This window comes from Oncorhynchus kisutch, linkage group LG10 (genome assembly GCF_002021735.2).
Source record: "Oncorhynchus kisutch isolate 150728-3 linkage group LG10, Okis_V2, whole genome shotgun sequence".
In the NCBI taxonomy this organism is placed as follows: domain Eukaryota; kingdom Metazoa; phylum Chordata; class Actinopteri; order Salmoniformes; family Salmonidae; genus Oncorhynchus; species Oncorhynchus kisutch.
In genome coordinates this window covers 47376541-47400049 of record NC_034183.2, presented here as the reverse complement: position 1 = coordinate 47400049, position 23509 = coordinate 47376541, and the positions used below count along the sequence as shown (strand labels likewise).

At 43.2% G+C, this 23509-nt stretch overlaps 1 protein-coding gene across 1 annotated transcript; it reads right to left on the bottom strand.

Moving 5' to 3' along the window:
- Positions 1-507: 507 nt before the first annotated feature.
- Positions 508-19641, bottom strand: LOC109897248 (carnitine O-palmitoyltransferase 1, liver isoform-like). Its single transcript, XM_020491786.1, has 6 exons — positions 19626-19641; positions 19218-19296; positions 10869-11008; positions 3774-3972; positions 738-926; positions 508-523 (listed from the first exon to the last, which is right to left on the bottom strand). Exons 1-6 carry the CDS (start codon positions 19639-19641, stop codon positions 508-510), a joined length of 639 nt encoding a protein of 212 aa, XP_020347375.1.
- Between the last annotated feature and the right edge of the window lie 3868 nt (positions 19642-23509).

Here is a 23509-nt window from a genome sequence, read left to right as displayed (position 1 = left end):
GTGCTTTTGGCTGCTCTACCGCTGTCGGTCCACCTCTCCCTACATCAGTGGGCCCAGGCGTTACGAGGACCACCTGCGCCCCTCCCTCGGCCGTCTCCCTTTTCGGGCAAGCATGTCGCTTATGACCAACATCCCCACACTCAAAACACCATTGACTACCCGTTCTAGCATAAGCCATATACATTCTATTGTCATACTTGATTTTAAACGATAACTCTAAAGTCTGCTCCAGTGAGTCCAAAAACATAAACACCTGTCGCCGAAATCCTGCTCTTCATTACTGACAATTCAACTCAATCTAGATACCGGTAAACTATGATAGAGCTGAAGAGGAGATGTCCTTCACTAACAGCTTTGCCCTGGGGGCCTAGGCCGCATCCCAAATGGCACTCTATTCCCTATATGGTGCACAACTTCTGATCAGAGCCCTATGGGCCCAGGCCGTGTTTAAAGGTAGTGCACTACAGTATACAGTATAAGGAATAGGGTGCCATGTGGTACGCAGCCCTAGTACCAGACACCCCTGTAGAAGAGTGAGATGGTAACTGGGAAAGGCAGAGTTGGACACTCTATTAACTGGTCCTAATTCACTTCCTAGCCCTTCCTGTTGGCCCCATCCTGTCAATGTTCACAGATCTGTAAGGTGTTAGCAATAAGGTGGAAGCTCTGCCACAATAATACATTTCTACAAATTAAAAGCTGATCTCAATATGCATGTACCACACACAGTCACACACCTGTCATAACATTTTCCGTGGAGGAGGGAATTGGCGTAGCGGTTCAGGTTTCCCACCGGGTCTTCTCCCATCATTCCTTGCTCCTCGTCGTCCAGGGTAACAAAGGCGGCGGCCCTCTCAATGCAGTCCAGCGGGCGCTTGTTCACCCCTGAGCTGAAGTACTGCTTTCTTACAGTACCCCATGGCACCCTGGGACCAAACACATCCAAATCACGCCAAACTTTATTTAAAAAGTTAGACTCAACAAGATGACATCATCAACAGAGTATACTGTACTTCTTACTTACAGAAAGACATCAATATCAACAGCAACCAAAACTGACGAGAATCCTCCATTGTTACTGAACATGTGGGAACATGTTCGCCTTCTGCAACTGACTCACTGCAGAACAGTGCGTATAGTGATAATGAACACTGTAGAATACTTAACAGTAGTGTGAAAGTGATCCCATGGGATATACCAGGATAAAACATCCCATGATCAAATCAAATCAAAGTTTATTTGTCAGGTGCGCCGAATACAACAGGTGTAGTAGAGCTTACAGTGAAATGCTTACTTACAGGCTCTAACCAATGGTACGGAAAAAATTTAAGATAAACAGAGAGTAGCAGCAGCATAAAAGAGGGGTTGGGGGGGGCACACAATGCTAATAGTCCGGGTAACCATTTGGCTACCTGTTCAGGAGTCTTATGGCTTGGGGGTAAAAACTGTTGAGAAGCCTTTTTGTCCTAGACTTGGCATGCGGTAGTAGAGAGAACAGTCTATTACTGGGGTGGGTGGAGCCTTTGACAATTTTAGGACCTTCCTCTAACACCGCCTGGTGTAGAGGTCCTGGATGGCAGGCAGCTTTGCCCCAGTGATGTACTGGGCCGTACGTACTACCCTCTGAAGTGCCTTGCGGACGGAGGCTGAGCAATTGCAGTACCAGGCAGTGATGCAACCAGTGCTCTCGATGTTGCAGCTGTAGAACCTTTTGAGGATCTCAGGACCCATGCCAAATCTTTTTAGTTTCCTGAGGGGGAATAGGCTTTGTCATGCCCTCTTCACGACTGTCTTGGTATGTTTGGACCAATCTAGTTTGTTGTTGATGTGGACACCAAGGAATTTGAAGCTATCAACCTACTCCACTACAGCCCCATCGATGAGAATGGGGATGTGCTCGGTACTCCTTTTCCTGTAGTCCACGATTTCCTCTAGATCCCCTTAGTCTTGGTTACGTTGAGGGATATGTTGTTATTCTGGCATCCCCTGGCCAGGTCTCTGACCTCCTGTTGGAGTCGTGCCTGGCCATGCAGTCGTGGGTGAACAGGGGGTACAGGAGCTGACTGAGCACGCACCCCTGGGGCGCTCCAGTGTTGAGGATCAGTGCGGCAGATGTGTTGATACCTATCCTCACCACCTGGGGGCGGCCTGTCAGGAAGTCCAGGATCCAGTTGCAGAGGGAGATGCTTAGTCCCAGGATCCTTAGCTTGGTGATGAGCTTTCAGGGTACTATGGTGTTGAATGCTGAGCTGTAGTCAATGAACAGCATTCTCACATAGGTGTTCCTTTTGTCTGGTCCTTTTGTTACGGTCTCCTAATCAGACTAATTCAACCATGTGGTTGTAACTGTTTCTTGCTCAACAGCTGAACCCTATTAGCAGTCACCACGACGAGCTGAGGACTGACTAGAGATACAAAGACAATGGCGAGAGGAAGGGTGTGCTGGTAACCACACTCACATCATCAGGAAAGAATGTGAGTTTTTACTCCATGTGTAAAGTTCTACAGAAACAGACAGGAGTACCACGGTGTACCAATAATTGTTACATGAACAGAGTCGTTTTATGTGTGTGTGTGTCGTGTTTAAGTGTGTTTGAGGGAGAGTGAGAGAGTCCTACTCATGATTATTATTTCTGAGTGCGTGTGTGTGTGTCATGTGTGTGAGTGTGAGAGAGAGAGTCCTACTCATGATTATTTTTCCTACCACAATCAAAGCCCGGAAAATCTCTGTTGGTATACACAGCCCATTAACTACATACAGTATAATTGCCCTTTATCCTAGGATAATGGTTGTGTTTGTGTAATGAGAGCAGTAGTGGCCAGGTATAGCAGGGTTTGATCCGAGAAGTAACTGATAGTGCTTTAGTTGTTTTTATCTATCATAACACACACACACACACAGCAAATGGTACACATCATTTTATGAATTCCCCTTATATGCGAACTCGTCTTTATTCCTTTTCCCCCCCAGCATCTACTCTATCATCTTCTTTCTACTATATTCCTTTAACAGCTGTTCCTCCTCTCCTCTCCTGCTCACTTCATCTCACCTTTAGCCACACTATTTCCTCTCCCGCAGTTCAGTTCCCTTCCCTCCATGCATTCTCAACCAACACCCTCCATTTCTCTTTTCCATCTCTCCAGTCCCCCTCTCGTTCTCTACTTCCCTTTTGCTTGCTCTTCCTTAACTGTTTAGACCCTTCTCGTCTTCTCTTCATGACTTCTTCATCTCTCTGTTTACTCCTCTCTACACTCTTCCTTTCCACCACTTTGTTCAAGTTGTGGTCAGACCACTTAAGACTCTTGTGGCCTTTCAGGTAACCAATGGAAGCTCTACTTGTGGTATCCTGCAGACCTGAGTTCAAATACAATTAGAAATCATTTAAAATACTTTAGTTGTGCTTGATTGAGCGTGCTTGGCTCAATGGACCAATACAATAGACCGGAAAACAAAAACCCTGCCCACCTGGCACTCCAGGCTGGCTAGAATGAACGGCCAAAGTATTTGAAATATTTCAAATAATATTTGAACCCATGTCTGTTATCCTGCAGTTCAATCCTTGTCTGATGTCTCAAGCCAAAGTCTGCACATCTATAGCCGTCTCAGGCATAATGAACATCAGCTCCATAGGGCCTTCTAGTAGCCGTACATCAGACCATGCAAAACACTACACTGTCATATTTAGGGGGATATCCAGGTGGTGTATTTGCTGTATTTGCAGTGTGTATATACACCTATGTGTATAGGCGCTCACACACACCCCTCTAGACACCTGTCCCCAGCGGTCAGTGCTCCCAGCCTGTCCTCTCCAGGTACGGGGGATGAAGGGTCATCTAGGATCCTCTGGATCTGGTACTCTATCTCTCTAGGGGAGAGGAGACGCCCCGCCTTGTACACCCACAGCCTGAAGTAGCACCCCCGGTGGTAGACAGCCTGGGTAGACAGCCTGTCCTGCCAGTGCTGTAGCACGTCTGGAGAGGAGACACACGTCAAGTGATTCAATGGAGAGTGATGTTAAGCCTCATACATAGCCATCGAGATACAGAATAAACTTTTTTTTTCTCAAAGATGCCGGGATGTCATATGTCCTACTTATACACTCGTAACAACTTAAGCATTCCCGAAACTTCTATTAGATCTATTAAACCTCATGTAGCAAATATGCCATAGATTTTTTCGTACCAAATTCAACACTCTCTTATTGAACTCCATTCAAAAAATTCCTTACATGGTGGGTGAAACTATGAAAAAACGCCACCTGCTGGAGGGAGACAGATTTTTCTCCTCTCTGACAACACCCACACACATCTACAAACGGACACAGTGCTGTAAATGACAATTAGACAGAATCTGATTTGACCAGCCACAGGCTGGAAGTAGCCACACCTGGAATGGGGAGCTCTCTCTTTTACATGGAGACTTACATTTCCCTCACTAACTTTAAACATCAGCTATCTGAGCAGCTAACCGATCGCTGCACCCAATCTACCTACCTCATCCCCATATTGTTTTTATTTACTTTGCTGCTCTTTTGCACACCAGTATCACTACTTACACATCATCATCTGCTCATCTATCACTCCAGTGTTAATCTGCTAATTTGTAATTACTTTGCTACTATGGCCTATTTATTGCCATACCTCCTCATGCCATTTGCACACACTGTATATAGACTTTCTTTTTTTTTCTATTGTGTTATTGACTGTACGCTTGTTTATTCCATGTAACTCTATGTTGTTGTTTCTGTCGCACTGCTTTGCTTTATCTTGGCAGGTCGCAGTTGTAAATGAGAACTTGTTCTCAACTAGATTACCTGGTTAAGTAAAGGTGAAATAAATAAATAAATAAAAACAAAACACTCTCACTGGCCTATATTCTCTGTGACCTTTACCCCACTGACTCACTGATATGAGAATTATGTTCTCCTGTTCATTAACCAATTCAATTACTCAGTCTGCTCTATCAGGATTTGATTGATACTGATAGAAATGAAACAGACAGAGGCCCAGTCTACAATAGTTAAATGTTTATTCACGGAACGTTCTGACGTGCACAGCACAAAGACCTTCAATTTATAGTGACACACATACTTCCACACAAACCATCAAATCCGTCCGCCAATAGAGATTAGGGGAGTCCGTGAGAATAGCGTTTTCCTGCCCTCCCCTAAGATAGGGAGAGACCTGGGACTGGGAAGTTCTCAGTGTCCCAGCCAAGGTCGGCCCCGAATCTGGCTTAGACAGACAGTCTGTTATCAAAATACTAGACACATTGTTCCCAAAACGTTGATTCTGACTAAGAACTACACGCCAGGATATATTATTATTCCACTGACTAAAATCACACAGTATTATATTAATCGAATGATTCTAACACTTACATACATGCATTATAATAATCTATTGATTCAAATCAATTTCATACAATTACATGGTTTCAGGAGTGTAATATTCTAATAATTTATTAAAACATATTTCCTTATCACTCACCCAGGATGGACGCCCAATATGAATGTCATACATACAGTAACAGTATGAGTCCCAAATGGCACCCTATTCCCTAATAATAACGTGCATAACCAGGTCAGCTCAGTACAGCTTGGCTTAGTAGTTACAAAAGGGTATAGTTCTGCACTGCTGGTGGTATAGTGTACAGTGGGTATAGAAAGTCACCATCCCTTTTCAAAATGTTCACCTTTTGTTGCCTTACAGCCTGAAATGAAAACACATCAAATCAGATATTTTCCGGCTTTACTTACACACAATATCCAAGTTTATTTATTTATTTTACTATGAAAATTAATCAAAAGTAAAACAGTAAAATACCCTATTTGGATAAGTGAACACCCCCCTGAGTTAATACTTGGTGGAACCACCTTTTGCTTGAATTACAGCCATGAGTCTCTTTGAATATATCTCTACTAACGTTGCACACCTAGACTGTTCAATATTTGCCTATTCTTCCTTGCAGAATTGTTCAAGCTCAGTCAAATTGCATGGTGACCGCTCATGGACTGCATTCTTCAAATAATTTCACAGATTCTCGATGGGATTTAGGTTGGGGCTCTGACTTGGCCACTCAAGGACATTCACCTTCTTCTCCTTCAGCCACTGTACGGTTGCTTTGGCGGTGTGCTTTGGGTCATTGTCATGTTGAACCGTGAACCATCGTCCCATTTTCAACTTCCTGGCAGAGGGCTGCAGGTTCTCCTCAAGAATCTGTCAGTATGTTGCACTGTCTATTTTCCCTTCTATCCTGACAAGTGCTCCAGTCCCTACTGAAAAGAAACACATCCACAACAGGATGCTGCCACCGTGCTTTACTGTAGGGATGGTGTTATTTGGGTGGAAAGATGTATTGGGTTTTCGCCAGACATATCGTTTTGCATTCAGGCTAAAAAGTTCAATTTTGGTCTCGTCTGACCACAGTACTGTCATGTTCTGACCATAGTTATTTTGTATTTTCTTTGTTTTAGTGTTGGTCAGGATGTGAGCTGAATGGGCATTCTGTTGTGTCTAGTTTTCCCGTTTCTATGTTTGGCCTGATATGGTTCTCAATCAGAGGCAGGTGTTAATCATTGTCTCTGATTGGGAACCATATTTAGGTAGCCTGTTTTGTGGGTGGTTGTCTTCTGTCTTCACCAGACAGAACTGTTTCGTTTTTTTCACATTTGTTGTTTTGTATTTTGTAGTGTTCACGTTTATCGTCTTTATTAAACATGATGAACACTAACCACGCTGCGCTTTGGTCCTCTCCTTCGTCCACAGAAGAAAGCCGTTACAACGAGCTAGCGAGATCCTATTGCCGCATTCTAGCGTCATCTGCATATTTCCATAAGGGAACGCCCACTCTGAAGTACGTGTGTGCAGTAACTCAATACTTTGTTACTGTACTTAAGTAATGTTTTGGGTTATCTGTACTTTACCATTTATATTTCTGTTGACTTTTACTTTACTACATAACAAAAGTATACTTTTACTCCGATGCATCTCCCCTGACACCTTCATTACACGCAACAAAATCAAATCAATCTGAAGCTGGTATCTAAAATAAATGTTTCCTTTTCTTGGAATGAAGGATTCATCCTACCGGATAAAATGTCTTATGTTTACCAAAAGTTTAGGAAAGACTAATGTTAGCGTTCAAGACCTCGCTGTCGAACCTAAAGAAACACATTTGAGGTACGTAGGTTAGCATGACACCTAAACCTAGCTAGCCCACCTTTTCTAATGCAACAAGCAGTGTTAGTTAATGCTGTAACGGTTCTCTTGTGGTGAAGGAGAGTCGGACCAAAATGCAGCGTGTAGATTGCGATCCATGTTTATTCAACAAACGTAACACGAATCTAAATACAAACACTACAAAACAATAAACGTAACGAAAACCGAAACAGCCTAATACTGGTGCACATACACACAGAACAAGGACATCAAGACACTAAGGACAATCACCCACAAAACCCAACACAAAACAGGCTACCTAAATATGGTTCCCAATCAGAGACAATGACTAACACCTGCCTCTGATTGAGAACCATATCAGGCCAAACATAGAAATAGACAAACCAGACACACAACATAGAATGCCCACCCAGCTCACGTCCTGATCAACACTAAAACAAGGAAAACACATACGAACGATGGTCAGACCGTGACAAATGCCAGGGAATCCTATAGCTAAATTGTTCACTAGCTAGTAACTACCTACTTTAGCTGGCTAAAATGTGCTCTAACAGACTCTAACTAAACTGACACGAGCTAACTTGGTAGTTTCCGAATCTGGGCACATTTTAGTCAGCTAACGTTAGTCTAGCCAAATACCTTCTCTAAACAACTGGCTAAGCTAGCTAACTAATGTTAGGTTTCGCATGTTAGCCAACACTCAGTTAGCTAGCCATTTTATTCCTTGTGTTGATAAAGTTACTGTAGACCTACTAGCCCAGATCAATTAACAGTTCTCATTGTTATATTAAAGTATCCTGCTAAAGTACCCAGTAAATCAAACTTAACTAATGTAGTTTATAGCTTTAAAATTGGGATCCTATACCTTAAGTATTTGGTGATGGTAGTTATCTAGCTAAGTAACTGTTTCTCTTATCCTTTTCTTCTTATTTCAGAGAAAGCATGTACACCATCTTATGTATAGAGAACTGACGGCAAACATGCCCATAAGACTCCCTCCACCATCAAGCACAGCACATTACTGAAGACAGTGCCTCAAAAATCTATCGACAAAGCTGTGGTGAAGTATATGGTCCAAGGACTCCAACCATTTGCTGTTGTAGAACCGTTCAGAGAGTTTGTCCAGGATCTGCAGCCTAACTCTAAAGATCTTATCAAGGCTGAAATCCAGGGTTGATGAAGCCTCCAAGTAAATGAAGGTGACTGAGGCCATGAGAGTAGTTGACCACATCACCACTGACTGCTGGTCTGCAAGAAGACGGAGCTTCATTGGTGTTACAGCCCACTGGATAGATGCAGATGCTCTGCAGCCCTGGCCTGTAAATGGTTGAGAGGATCGCACACCTTTGTGTTGGCAAGCACATTAAATTACAAGCATTCTGAGTTTGAAATCCGGGTTAAGATTGTGAGAACAACAGCTCTAACTTCTTGAAAGCTTTCCAAGTTTTTGGAGAAGATGAAAACAACGAGACAGTGGGTGGTGAAGCAGCTCAGCCAGGACAGGAAGATGGTGACAAGGAATAAGAGGAGTGAAAAATTGTAGTTTGTTGATGTGGCAACAATCCTGAATGAAGATTATGGTTTTGAGTACCAGATGCTGAAGCGCTCTGCTTGCCACCTACTCAACTTAGTATCTACATTCGATGCCCTGAAAGCAACATTCAATGAGGCTTACAAAAAAGTGTCCCATTCAACATTTGGCAAGTGCCGAGCACTTTGGAACAAATGCGGAAGATCCACACTTGCAGCCGAAATGCTTGAAGATGCTTGCGACCTCCAGCTGCTGCACCCGAATGCTACAAAGACTCCTGACGATCGTCAAAGACAAAGGAGAGGCAGCCGTCAGAGTGCTCTGCACAGACTGAGGTTCCAATATGTAAGTGAGGATTATGTATTATTTTGTCATAATTTAAGGTCTTGAATGTTGTCTAAATCTGTTGCAGTGGTTCCTGAGCCTTTGTTTGGGGACTAATAATGGTTTCACATGTTGTAGCCATACACTATCATTGATCCATTTATTCAACTACTCATCCAGCCATTGATTACTGTAGTTCAAATCAGGTGAAATGGTTAGTGGTCCCCTTTTGTATGGGGTTAGGAAACACAGTATTATATATATATATATTTTCATAGGTTCAATCCAGCTGAACTCGCCCTCCTCACAGAGTATGCTGCCACCATGAGCCCAGTCGCAACGGCCATCAACATCCGGCAGGCTGAACCAATGTCCAGATGGGATGGCTACTTCCAACTATCAACCTGCTGATCACAACTTGACTGAATCAAGTTGTCCCTGAAGTACTGTAAGCCTCTGGTTGATGCGCTTACAACTGGGACTGAAGAAGCACTTCAGCCACATGTTTCAAGACCCTGAACTGATAGCAGCTGTGATCCTTCTCCCCAAATTCAAAACAACGTGAACAAAGGATGACGCCACCATCAGAATGGCTAAGACAGCATGTGGTTCATTAACAGTATTTTATTATTCATAAACCACTGTGTATAGTGTACATTTCGACACTTCATAGATTTAAGAACCACTCATTTAAACTACATTCCTGACTTTGTGGTTCAGTCCAATGGGTAGCCTGGCTACCCCTGTTCTTTAGTTTATATGGATGGGGATGGATTAATATAGGCTCATAACTGCATGACTTCTATTGTAATCTTCCTTGTATTTCAGGAATGGACTACATCATGGATCACGTGGAAGAACCCTTGCTGCAGCTAAGTGATGGCACCAGTTCATCAGATGCCATGAAAATGTCTCCAGCACAAGAAAGCTCCAAACAGCTGGACGGATACCGGTTCAGCTGATCATATGGAGTTGCTCAAGTCCTTCCCAGCAGTCTGTAAGCTTTCTCTGAGGTTAAACACCCTTACCTGCATCAGCTGCCTGTGAAAAGCTGTTCAGCATTGCAGGACTTGTTTTCTGAGGTCTTTTCAGAAAAGCTCAAACCAAATAAAAGGTCTAGCTGTTTTGCTTTTTGGATTTTTACTTTTGATACTTAAGTACATCCACCACTGCTTAATATAAGGAATTGAATGTATAACATTTACTTTGTACACCACTGTACTTAAGTACATTTAAAACCAGATACTTTTAGACTTTTACTCAAGTAGTATTTTACTTGAGTAATTTTCTATTAAGGTATCTTTACTTTTACACAAGTATGACAATTGAGTATTTTTTCCACCACTGCTCAATTCGCCTTTGCACTCCTAAACAACACAAATAAAAAATGATGCAACGGGTAAAGTCCACAAAACCTAGTCCATTCTGTTCATACCATATTTCAGTTTTGGGAACAGAAAACTATTTGAGATCACCGATGAGAAAATGTGCAGAATGTCGGCCAAAATCCATCTTCTACATTTTCCAGCTGCCGACTACTGGGCTTCCTCTCACTACCATATTTGGTAGTGAGTGGAAACGCCAAGTGGATGCTTCACATTTATACGTCCAGTGAAATATTTGTTTCATTGTTCTGTGGTACAACTGCAGCTACCTCTCCTGTTAATGATTTTGCCAATGCATGTACTATTGCCACAAATACCATTACCAGCAATTACAATACCACTATTATTCCATCCATCCATATATATATACTACAGAAAAATGAACACCAGTGCTAGAGTGAGAAGTACAAAGAGCATTTCCACCGTCTCTGGCATAGCTTACATACCACCCAGACTTTGGTGGTGATGTGTCCGTGCTGCTCGAACATCCAGCGGTGGTAGGAGAGCAGCAGCTTGAGACAGCCACAGCAGGGTGGACACCAGCACTGACAGCATGGTCTGGCCCTGACCACTCAGAGAAAGACAACTGGTGGGGGAAGTGGAGAGAGGATACATACAATTCATACATTATAGTAGTAGACTGGTTGTCAGTATGGCTGTAAGTCTGTGAGAGACTAAGAAAATATCACAGGATAAAAGAGAAACAAGTAATATGGGGACCTCTATTGGTCAAATGTAGAAGATTAGAGCCCTGTACTCGCATGAATTTTAAGAACGAGCCCTACCCATGTCAGCCGGTTATTGTCATGAAAAAGACTGCCAGTCTCATGGTAATTGACTGTTAATTAATATAATCACATTAGGCATTGCCAGACTACCATGCATACAAGCCACTGATGTGCGCCTTTGAAACGTCTTTTTTAAAGTCTAATAAATCAATTTAATATTCAACATCACAATAAATCCATTATTTTAGTCAGGTCTAAAGAAACATGATATTAAGAAAATGTATTTCAGAAGAACAGAATATGCGTTGGCTTACTGTATGTTTTCTGGCTATGCTCCATGCCTCAGGCTGTAGTCGTGTTCATTTAGCTGATAAGATATGCTAAAAAGTCCCATGCTATTATAAATAAAATACAATTTGATTTGTCACTAACACATGGTTAGCAGATGTTAATGCAAGTGTAGTGAAATGCTTGTGCTTCTAGTTCCGGCAATGCAGTAATAACCAACGAGTAATCTAACCTAACAATTCCACAACTACTACCTTATACACACAAGTGTAAATGGATAAAAAAATATGTATGTAAAGATATATGAATGAGTGATGGTACAGAACGGCATAGGAAAGATGCAGTAGATGATATAGAGTACAGTATATACATATGAGATGAGTAATGTAGGGTATGTAAACATTATATTAAGTGGCATTGTTTAAAGTGGCTAGTGATACATTGTTTACATCAATTTCCATCAATTTCCATTATTAAAGTGGCTGGAGTTGAGTCAGTAAGTAGGCAGCAGCCACTCAATGTTAGTGGTGGCTGTTTAACAGTCTGATGGCCTTGAGATATAAGCTGTTTTTCAGTCTCTTGGTCCCTGCTTTGATGCACCTGTACTGACCTCGCCTTCTGGATGATAGCAGGATGAACAGGCAGTGGCTCGGTTGGTTGTTGTCCTTGATGATCTTTATGGCCTTCCTGTGACATCGGGTGGTGTAGGTGTCCTGGAGGGCAGGTAGTTTGCCCCCGGTAATGCGTTGTGCAGAACTCACTATCCTCTGGAGAGCCTTACGGTTGTGGGCGGAGCAGTTTCCATACCAGGCAGTGGTACAGATGTTGGGATTATTATAAATAAATGAATAAACAATATCCCCATTTTAAATAGAATTGTAACTAAGTAAACTTATACTCTGTTTTATTATATCTGATTAACAATATGAGTTCATAAGAAGGGATTGTGTGACACGGACAAGGAGTAATTCAAGTTAATGAACACCATTCCAACTAGGAAGAAACAAATGGGTTGGGGACGGTGTAAACAAATAAGGTCGTTAACCTAACGTTGAACCTACAGAAACTTAGCTCTGGGTTTTTTAGATAAGGCAGTGAGTACATTCCTAGGTGTTAATTAGAACTGTCAGCTCAGTGGTGATCGATAATGTTGAGGGGTCAACAGTTACCTGGGAGTGTGTTAGTAAGTTAGAATGAACTTTTCACCTCACTTTGTCCCGGTCGAGAGGAGGGGATTCTGTTAAAGCAATGAAATGACGTCATGATCTGTATATAAACTGTTGCTGGTTAAGTGGGAGCGCGCTCCGAGAATAAATTCTGTTACCTTATTATTGAAAGACTGGTCTGCGTCTATTTTATGCAAACAAGAATCTTAGAAATTATCATAAAATAGATTGAGGGTTTTGAATTGATGAAAGCACATTGGCATAATTAAATTACACTAGCAACAGCCCGACAGGATGCTCTCGATTGTGCATCTGTAGAAGTTTGTGAGTGCTTTTGGTGACAAGACGAATTTCTTCAACCTCCTGAGGTTGAGGAGGCGCTGCTGCGCCTTCTTCACAACGCTGTCTGTGTGGGTGGACCAATTCAGTTTGTCCGTGATGTGTACGCCGAGGAACTTAAAACTTATACTACCCTCTCCACTACTGTCTCGTCGATGTGGATAGGGGGATGCTCCCTCTGCTGTTTCCTGAAGTCCACAATCATCTCCTTTGTTTTGTTGACGTTGAGTGTGAGGTTATTTTCCTGACACCACACTCCGAGGGCTCTCACCTCCTCCCTGTAGGCCGTCTCGTCGTTGTTGGTAATCAAGCCTACCACTGTAGTGTCGTCCGCAAACTTGATGATTGAGTTGGAGGCGTGCAAGGCCGCGCAGTCGTGGGTGAACAGGGAGTACAGGAGAGGGCTCAGAACGGACCCTTGTGGTGCCCCAGTGTTGAGGATCAGCGGGGTGGAGATGTTTTTACCTACCCTCACCACCTGGGGGCAGCCCGTCAGGAAGTCCAGTACCCAGTTGCACAGGGCGGGGTCGAGACCCAGGGTCTCGAGCTTGATAACGACTTTGGAGGGTACTATGTGTTAAATGCTGAGCTGTAGTCGATGAACAGCATTCTCCCATAGGTATTCCTCTTGTCCAGATGGGTTAGGACAGTGTCCAGTGTGTTTTTTTTTTGTGTTTTTTTTTTGTGTTTTTTCACATTTATTTAACCAGGTAGGCTAGTTGAGAACAAGTTCTCATTTGCAACTGCGACCTGGCCAAGATAAAGCATAGCAGTGTGAACAGACAACACAGAGTTACACATGGAGTAAACAATTAACAAGTCAATAAACACAGTAGAAAAAAATTGAGTCTATATACATTGTGTGCAAAAGGCATGAGGAGGTAGGCGAATAATTACAATTTTGCAGATTAACACTGGAGTGATAAATGATCAGATGGTCATGTACAGGTAGAGATATTGGTGTGCAAAAGAGCAGAAAAGTAAATAAATATAAACAGTATGGGGATGAGGTAGGTAAAATTGGGTAGGGCTATTTACCGATAGACTATGTACAGCTGCAGCGATCGGTTAGCTGCTCAGATAGCAGATGTTTGAAGTTGGTGAGGGAGATAAAAGTCTCCAACTTCAGCGATTTTTGCAATTCGTTCCAGTCACAGGCAGCAGAGAACTGGAATGAAAGGCGGCCAAATGAGGTGTTGGCTTTAGGGATGAGCTTTACCTAGCATGGACTTGTAGATGACCTGGAGCCAGTGGGTCTGGCGACGAATATGTAGCGAGGGCAAGCCGACTAGAGCATACAGGTCACAGTGGTGGGTGGTATAAGGTGCTTTAGTAACAAAACGGATGGCACTGTGATAAACTGCATCCAGTTTGCTGAGTAGAGTGTTGGAAGCTATTTTGTAGATGACATCGCCGAAGTTGAGGATCGGTAGGATAGTCAGTTTTACTAGGGTAAGTTTGGCGGTGTGAGTTAAGGAGGCTTTGTTGCGGAATAGAAAGCAGACTCTAGATTTGAATTTAGATTGGAGATGTTTGATATTAGTCTGGAAGGAGAGTTTACAGTCTAGCCAGACACCAAGGTACTTATAGATGTCCACATATTCTAGGTCGGAACCATCCAGGGTGGTGATGCTAGTCGGGCGTGCGGGTGCAGGCAGGGAACGGTTGAAAAGCATGCATTTGGTTTTACTAGCATTTAAGAGCAGTTGGAGGCCACGGAAGGAGTGTTGTATGGCATTGAAGCTCGTTTGGAGGTTAGATAGCACAGTGTCCAAGGACGGACTGGAAGTATACAGAATGGTGTCGTCTGCGTAGAGTTGGATCAGGGAATCGCCCGCAGCAAGAGCAACATCATTGATATATACAGAGAAAAGAGTCGGCCCGAGAATTGAACCCTGTGGCACCCCCATAGAGACTGTCAGAGGACCCGACAGCATGCCCTCCGATTTGACACACTGAACTCTGTCTGCAAAGTAGTTGGTGAACCAGGCAAGGCAGTCATCAGAAAAACCGAGGCTACTGAGTCTGCCGATAAGAATATGGTGATTGACAGAGTCGAAAGCCTTGGCAAGGTCGATGAAGACGGCTGCACAGTACTGTCTTTTATCGATGGCGGTTATGATATCGTTTAGTACCTTGAGCGTGGCTGAGGTGCACCCGTGACCGGCTCGGAAACCAGATTGCACAGCGGAGAAGGTACGGTGGGATTCGAGATGGTCAGTGACCTGTTTGTTGACTTGGCTTTCGAAGACCTTAGATAGGCAGGGCAGGATGGATATAGGTCTGTAACAGTTTGGTTCCAGGGTGTCTCCCCCTTTGAAGAGGGGGATGTCTGCGGCAGCTTTCCAATCCTTGGGGATCTCAGACGATATGAAAGAGGTTGAACAGGCTGGTAATAGGGGTTGCGACAATGGCGGCGGATAGTTTCAGAAATAGAGGGTCCAGATTGTCAAGCCCAGCTGATTTGTACGGGTCCAGGTTTTGTAGCTCTTTCAGAACATCTGCTATCTGGATTTGGGTAAAGGAGAACCTGGAGAGGCTTGGGCGAGTAGCTGCGGGGGGGGCGGAGCTGTTGGCCGACGTTGGAGTGGCCAGGAGGGAAGGCCGTTGAGAAATGCGTATTGAAGTTTTCAATAATCATGGATTTATCGGTGGTGACCGTGTTACCTAGCCTCAGTGCATTGGGCAGCTGGGAGGAGGTGCTCTTGTTCTCCATGGACTTCACAGTGTCCCAGAACGTTTTGGAGTTAGAGCTACAGGATGCAAATTTCTGCCTGAAGAAGCTGGCCTTTGCTTTCCTGAATGACTGCGTGTATTGGTTCCTGACTTCCCTGAACAGTTGCATATCGTGGGGACTATTCGATGCTATTGCAGTCCGCCACAGGATGTTTCTGTGCTGGTCGAGGGCAGTCAGGTCTGGAGTGAACCAAGGGCTATATCTCTTCTTAGTTCTGCATTTTTTGAACGGACCATGCTTATCTAAAAAAAAAAATTTTTTTATTTCACCTTTATTTAACCAGGTAGGCTAGTTGAGAACAAGTTCTCATTTGCAACTGCGACCTGGCCAAGATAAAGCATAGCAGTGTGAGCAGACAACAAAGAGTTACACATGGAGTAAACAATTAACAAGTCAATAACACAGTAGAAACCAAAGGGGGAGTCTATATACAATGTGTGCAAAAGGCATGAGGAGGTAGGCAAATAATTACAATTTTGCAGATTAACACTGGAGTGATGAATGATCAGATGGTCATGTACAGGTAGAGATATTGGTGTGCAAAAGAGCAGAAAAGTAAATAAATAAAAACAGTATGGGGATGAGGTAGGTGAAAAAGGGTGGGCTATTTACCAATAGACTATGTACAGCTGCAGCGATCGGTTAGCTGCTCAGATAGCTGATGTTTGAAGTTGGTGAGGGAGATAAAAGTCTCCAACTTCAGCGATTTTTGCAATTCGTTCCAGTCACAGGCAGCAGAGTACTGGAACGAAAGGCGGCCAAATGAGGTGTTGGCTTTAGGGATGATCAGTGAGATACACCTGCTGGAGCGCGTGCTACGGATGGGTGTTGCCATCGTGACCAGTGAGCTGAGATAAGGCGGAGCTTTACCTAGCATGGACTTGTAGAGGACCTGGAGCCAGTGGGTCTGGCGACGAATATGTAGCGAGGGCCAGCCGACTAGAGCATACAAGTCGCAGTGGTGGGTGGTATAAGGTGCTTTAGTGACGAAACGGATGGCACTGTGATAGACTGCATCCAGTTTGCTGAGTAGAGTGTTGGAAGCCATTTTGTAGATGACATCGCCGAAGTCGAGGATCGGTAGGATAGTCAGTTTTACTAGGGTAAGCTTGGCGGCGTGAGTGAAGGAGGCTTTGTTGCGGAATAGAAAGCCGACTCTTGATTTGATTTTCGATTGGAGATGTTTGATATGAGTCTGGAAGGAGAGTTTGCAGTCTAGCCAGACACCTAGGTACTTATAGACGTCCACATATTCTAGGTCGGAACCATCCAGGGTGGTGATGAAGTGGTGATGAAGTTACTTTTAAAGAATGACCAGGCATCCTCAACTGACGGGATGAGGTCAATATCCTTCCAGGATACCTGGGCCAGGTCGATAAGAAAAGCATGCTCACAGAAGTGTTTGACAGTGATGAGGGGTGGTCGTTTGACTGCGGATCCATAGCGGATACAGGCAATGAGGCAGTAATCGCTGAGATCCTGGATGAAGACAGCGGAGGTGTATTTGGAGGGCCAGCTGGTCAGGATGACGTCTATGAGGGTGCCCTTGTTTACAGATTTAGTGTTGTACCTGGTGGGTTCCTTGATGATTTGTGAGAGATTGAGGGCATCTAGCTTAAATTATAGGACTGCCGGGGTGTTAAGCATATCCCAGTTTAGGCCACCGAGCAGAACAAACTCTGAAGCTAGATGGGGGGCGATCAATTCACAAATGGTGTCCAGGGCACAGCTGGGAGCTGAGGGGGGTCGGTAGCAGGCGGCAACAGTGAGAGACTTATTTCTGGAGAGAGTCATTTTTAAAATTAGTAGTTCGAACTGTTTGGGTATGGACCTGGAAAGTATGACATTACTTTGCAGGCTATCTCTGCAGTAGACTGCAACTCCTCCCCCTTTGGCAGTTCTATCTTGACGGAAAATGTTATAGTTGGGTATGGAAATCTCAGAATTTTTGTAGGCCTTCCTGAGCCAGGATTCAGACACGGCAAGGACATCAGGGTTAGCAGAGTGTGCTAAAGCAGTGAGTAAAACAAACTTAGGGAGGAGGCTTCTCATGTTGACATGCATGAAACCAAGGCTTTTTCGATCACAGAAGTCAACAAATGAGGGTGCCTGGGGACATGCAGGGCCTGGGTTTACCTCCACATCACCCGCGGAACAGAGAAGGAGTAGTATGAGGGTGCGGCTTAAGGCTATCAAAACTGGTCGCCTAGAGCGTTGGGGACAAAGAATAAAAGTAGCAGATTTCTGGGCATGATATTCAGGGCATAATGCGCAGACAGGGGTATGGTGGGGTGCGGGTACAGCGGAAGTAAGCCCAGGCACTGGGTGATGATAAGAGAGGTTGTATCTCTGGACATGCTGGTTGTAATGGGTGAGGTCACCGCATGTGTGGGAGGTGGGAAAAGGGAGGTATCAGGGGTATGAAGAGTGGAACTAGGGGCTCCATTGTAAACTAAAACAATGATAACTAACCTGAACAACAGTATCCAAGGCATATTGACATTTGAGAGAGACATACAGCGAGGCATACAGTAATCACAGGTGTTGATTGGGAGAGCTAGCTAAAACAGTAGGTGAGACAACAACAGCTAATCAGCTAGCACAACAACAGCAGGTAAAATGGCGTTGACTAGGCAGAGAGGGTCGGATTAACTACACACAGAGCCTGAGTGCGGCCGACAGATAAAACATAAACATGCATCGTCTGTGGACCTATTGGGGCGGTAAGCAAATGGGAGTGGATCTAGGGTGTCAGGTAGGATGGAGGTGATATGGTCCTTGACTAGTCTATCAAAGCACTTCATGATGACGGAAGTGAGTGCTACGGGATGGTAGTCGTTTAGCTCAGTTACCTTAGCTTTCTTGGGAACAGGAACAATGGTGGCCCTCTTGAAGCATGTGGGAACAGCAGACTGTGATAAGGATTGATTGAATATGTCCGTAAACACACCAGCCAGCTGGTCTGCGCATGCTCTGAGGACACGGTTAGGGATGCCGTCTGGGCCTGCAGCCTTGCGAGGGTTAACACGTTTAAATGTTTTACTCATGTCGGCTGCAGTGAAGGAGAGTCCACAGGTTTTGGTAGAGGGCGGTGTCAGTGGCACTGTATTGTCCTCAAAGCGAGCAAAACATGTATCTAGTTTGTCTGGGAGCAAGACATCCTGGTCCGCGACGGGGCTGGTTTTCATTTTGTAGTCCGTGATTGACTGTAGACCCTGCCACATACCTCTTGTGTCTGAGCCGTTGAATTGCGACTCTACTTTGTCTCTATACTGACACTTAGCTTGTTTGATTGCCATGCGTAGGGAATATTTTATATTATATGATTTTATAGTAAGATGTAGTTAACATGATCTGTAGTCAGTCAGTCAGTCAGTCAATCAATGTGTATAGCATCTACTACACAAAGTAACTATCCCCCCTCCCCCATCTCACTCCCTCCCCCTACTTGCCTCTTTCTTCCTAATCTTCCTCCTTAGTACAGTGTATGATGTAGTTACCTCACAGGCAGAGGTAGTGAGTGATATAGCTAGTTACCTGAAGGGCAGGTGCACCTGGATTTTGGCAATGAGGCCCATGGAGGTGTTGGTTCCACTTTTCTGGGCTCCGTTATTTACTGAACAAATAAGGAACACTCAAAATGTGCATATATAAAATTAAGATATTTTAATTAGAATACAGCTGTAGACAGAAGTCAAAGATCAAACATACTGATAATTCTCCTGAGTTCTGCCCATTACAAAAGACAGCATCTTATATACCCGATATCACACCTTATGGTATGATCTCATGTCAAATCCTGCATGTGCAGCTAAAAGAACAAGTTATTCTTAACACAAGGTTTCTGAGAACCTGTCTCAGTGGCATGCAAATCTGCCCTTGTTTCAGAGAAAAACAGACACTGTCGCTCTGTGTCTCGCTATCATCCTCAGTCCCTTTTCTCACCTTCTCTCACAGACATGGGGCTGCAGGTTTTGGCAGAGAGCTAGACACAGACAAGAGGCCTCAATATTCAGCTATACAGTGAGCATAATTAAAATGGCACGTTAGCAAACTAATAACAACATAATCAATGGTGGGGGACAATTTGAATCCTTCAGAGGGGTCAGAGCACATGTACATGGTGGCCAGGATTGCTATGACATCAAACAGCCAGAAACTTTTGTTCACGACTGCACTGAAGTCGGAAGTTTTAGGTTGTAGTCATTAAAATTTGTTTTTCAATCACTCCACAAATTTCTTGTTATAGTTTTGGCAAGTCGGTTAGGACATCTACTTTGTGCATGACACAAGTCATTTTTCCAAAAGTTTACAGAAACTAAGTTGACTGTGCCTTTAACCTTTCTAGCGCAGGGGTTCCTCGACAACATTCCACTGAAAAGGCAGCGAGCGAAATTCAAAAATATTTTTGAGAGATATGTAACTTTCACACATTAACAAGTCCAATACAGCAAATGAAAGATAAACATCTTGTTAATCTACCCATCGTGTCCAATTTAAAAAATGCTTGACAGCTAAAGCACAACATATGATTATGTTAGGTCATAGCCAAGTCAAAAAACCACAGCCATTTTTCCAGCCAAAGATAGGAGTCACAAAAAGCAGAAATATAGATAAAATGAATCACTAACCTTTGATGATCTTCATCAGATGACACTCATAGGACATCATGTTACACAATACATGTATGTTTTGTTCTATAATGTGCATATTTATATCCAAAAATCTCAGTTTACATTGGTGCCTTACGTGCAGTAATGTTTTGATTCCAAAACATCTGGTGATTTTGCAGAAATACTCATAGTAAACATTGATAAAAGATACAAGTATTATTCACATGATTAAAGATTGACTTCTCCTTAATGCAACCGCTGTGTCAGATTTCAAAAAAACTTTACGGAAAATGCATAATCTGAGAACGGCGCTCAGACCCCAAAACAGCCAGAGGAATATCTGACCATTTTGGAGTCAACAAAGTTAGAAACAACACCATAAATATTCACTTACCTTTAATGATCTTCATCAGAAGGCACTCCCAGGTGTTTTTGTAGTTCGTTCCAGTCATTGGCAGCAGAGAACTGGAAGGAGAGGCAGAAGGAAGAATTGGAAGAATTGGTTTTGGGGGTGACCAGAGAGATATACCTGCTGCACTATTTTGCAATTATGTTAGCACAGCTGAAAACTGTTGTTCTGATTAAAGAAGCAATAAAACTGTCCCTCTTTAGACTAGTTGAGTATGTGGAGCATCAGCATTCGTGGGTTCGATTACAGGCTCAAAATAGCCAGAAACAAAGACCTTTCTTCTAATACTCGTCAGTCTATTCTTGTTCTTGCAAGAAATTGCCAAGAAACTGAAGATCTCGTACAACACTGTGTACTACTCCCTTCACAGAACAGAGCAAACTGGCCCTAACCAGAATAGAAAGAGGAGTGGGAGGCCCTGGTGCACAACTGAGCAAGAGGACAAGTACATTAGAGTGTCTAGTTTGAGAAACAGACACCTCACAAGTCCTCAACTGGCAGCTTCATAAAATTGTACCCGCAAAACACCAGTCTCAACGTCAACAGTGAAGAGGCGACTCCGCGATGCTGGCCTTCTAGGCAGAGTTGCAAAGAAAAAGCCATATCTCAGACTGGCCAATAAAAAGCAAACAGAGGAGTGGCCAGCACAGTCACCGGATCTCAATCCTATTGAGCTGTTGTGGGAGCAGCTTGCTTGACACCACTATATAAACCCGTTGACGAAAATTCAACTTCCTGTTCCAAGGACGTGCGGACCCCACATTGAAAGGACAAAGAGTACCTACAGAACTAAGCCAACCTCAGCGTGAGCTCTGGTTGAACGACAAGAACATAAAGAAATTAGCATCGTATTTCAACGTGAAGATGATGGTCAACAGGCCGAAAGGATATAGCATGACCTTAAAAGTATGGCAACTTGGTATGAACTTTGAACTCTTACTCACTAAAGAAGTGATACCCTCTCTGCCCGATAAACGTGGGCTAGGAGAGGACAGACAGAGTATTCATTCTACCACGCTCCAGCTCACCACTAGACATTCTTCAGAGGACCTGAGAGCCATGCTGGACCACCCCGCCTTCTATCTACGACCAATCTACCGATGCGCAGCTCAGAGTAAATATTTATTGCATTTTCCTTTTTCAAATGGGCAGGTATTTAGAATGCATAAGATACTGTTTTTACGATAGCATAGCTGCCTACGGGCTGATAGAGACACAAAACCTTTTTGCTCCTCAGTCTTCCCGCTCTTTCACTCAACCCAACACCCTTTCTTTGTGTAACCAGCTGTCATACCTGGTCTGTCCGTTTTCCTTTATGACATAATTTGTAATCAATGTATGATCCATTCTGTGTAGATGTAATTCTGTGTGATTATTTAGGTATTTAGTAAATAAATAATTAAACCAAATTTTGTATTGCTGATTCAACTTGTTAGCCAGGGTTCGTGAAGAAAAATGTACAACATTCAGATGAGACTAAATAAGGTGACGATTAAATATTGACTGCTATTGACGTAAAAGATTACCAGGTCTTTAAGAGTTTATTCAGAAGATAACAGCTCTATAAAAAAAAATTCGTGGTGCCCTGACTTTCTAGTTAATTACATTTACATGATTAGCTTAATCAGGTAATATTAATTACAGAGAAATGATTTTATAGAATAGCATGTCATATCACTTAATCCGGCATAGCCAAAAACACGACACGTTACAAGTGGATATAGATACAACTCCGTCCTTATCGAATTCCGAGGCGCATATTGAAGATGTTAGAAGAACACATTTCGTATTCATCAGCCAATAAGATGAGTCGGCCTAATGAACAGCATAACCACTAGCATATATCAATCTACTATCCCCCATAGTATAGAAGTTGACCTATTCTATGGGTCAACTTGACCTTCTGTGCGAGAAAAAAAATGGGATTATGCATGCAATGCTTTAATATAAAGGTGAATTTTTATGGTGAAAATTATCTTCCAAACTTGAAACTTACGCAGCACCTATATATGCCAGTTAGGCTCTACACCGGTTGTAAAGCGGATTAATGTGCTTCATTTTAAGAAGTTATTTGTCCACTTTAGTTGTGATACAAACCTTATCAATACATATAGGCCTATTGCCTAGGCTACATGAGGTGTGCAACTATGATTTGAAAAAGTCACAAAAAAAGGCATGCACTCTTTCTTGCCTTCACAAGTGATAAGATTAAATTAAGAATAGTCTGATAGGTGACAATATTATTACTTGTGAATGATGTATTATCACTTGTGAATGATACATCATTCACAAGTGATAATATTGTCACCTATCAGACTATTCTTAATTTAATCTTGTCTTTACATAGACTAAATAATATATGTGTGAAATTAGTTTTGATTTAGAATGAACCAATTTCATGCACCTATCTCTGCACAGGGCCGGGGGGGGGGGGGGGGGATGGAACCTATGTACTTAAATAGCAAATGGAGGATGCTTTTTCAGTGGTTCATTTTCATGCCAGCCAGGCTATACTCCTGTTATACTCCAGAGGTAAATCTGGGACAGGGCCTGGTAGTAAGGGCGCAGGCCAATCCCCTCGGGGGTGACGGTGAACTGGAACGTCACTGCCTGGTGGGCCTACGCCATCTCTATGGAAACAGGACCAGAGTTACATACAATAACCTGCTCTACTTAGTCACATTCACATATTTCACTCTACTAGTAGTCTAGAGTCACAGATGGCTTCTGCCATCGCTATGGAAACAGGACCAGAGTCACATACAATCATCTATTAAACAGGAAATTCCAGTTAGAACTACAGTACC

What these genes read in the sequence shown, in the direction of transcription:
- LOC109897248 (XM_020491786.1), bottom strand. An exon ending in CAGGTGCACCTGCCCTTCAG is followed by an intron (nt 11,009 to 19,217) that starts GTAACTAGCTAT and finishes TTCCCCCACCAG; the next exon opens with TTGTCTTTCTCTGAGTGGTC. An exon ending in TCACCACCAAAGTCTGGGTG is followed by an intron (nt 3,973 to 10,868) that starts GTATGTAAGCTA and finishes TCTCCTCTCCAG; the next exon opens with ACGTGCTACAGCACTGGCAG.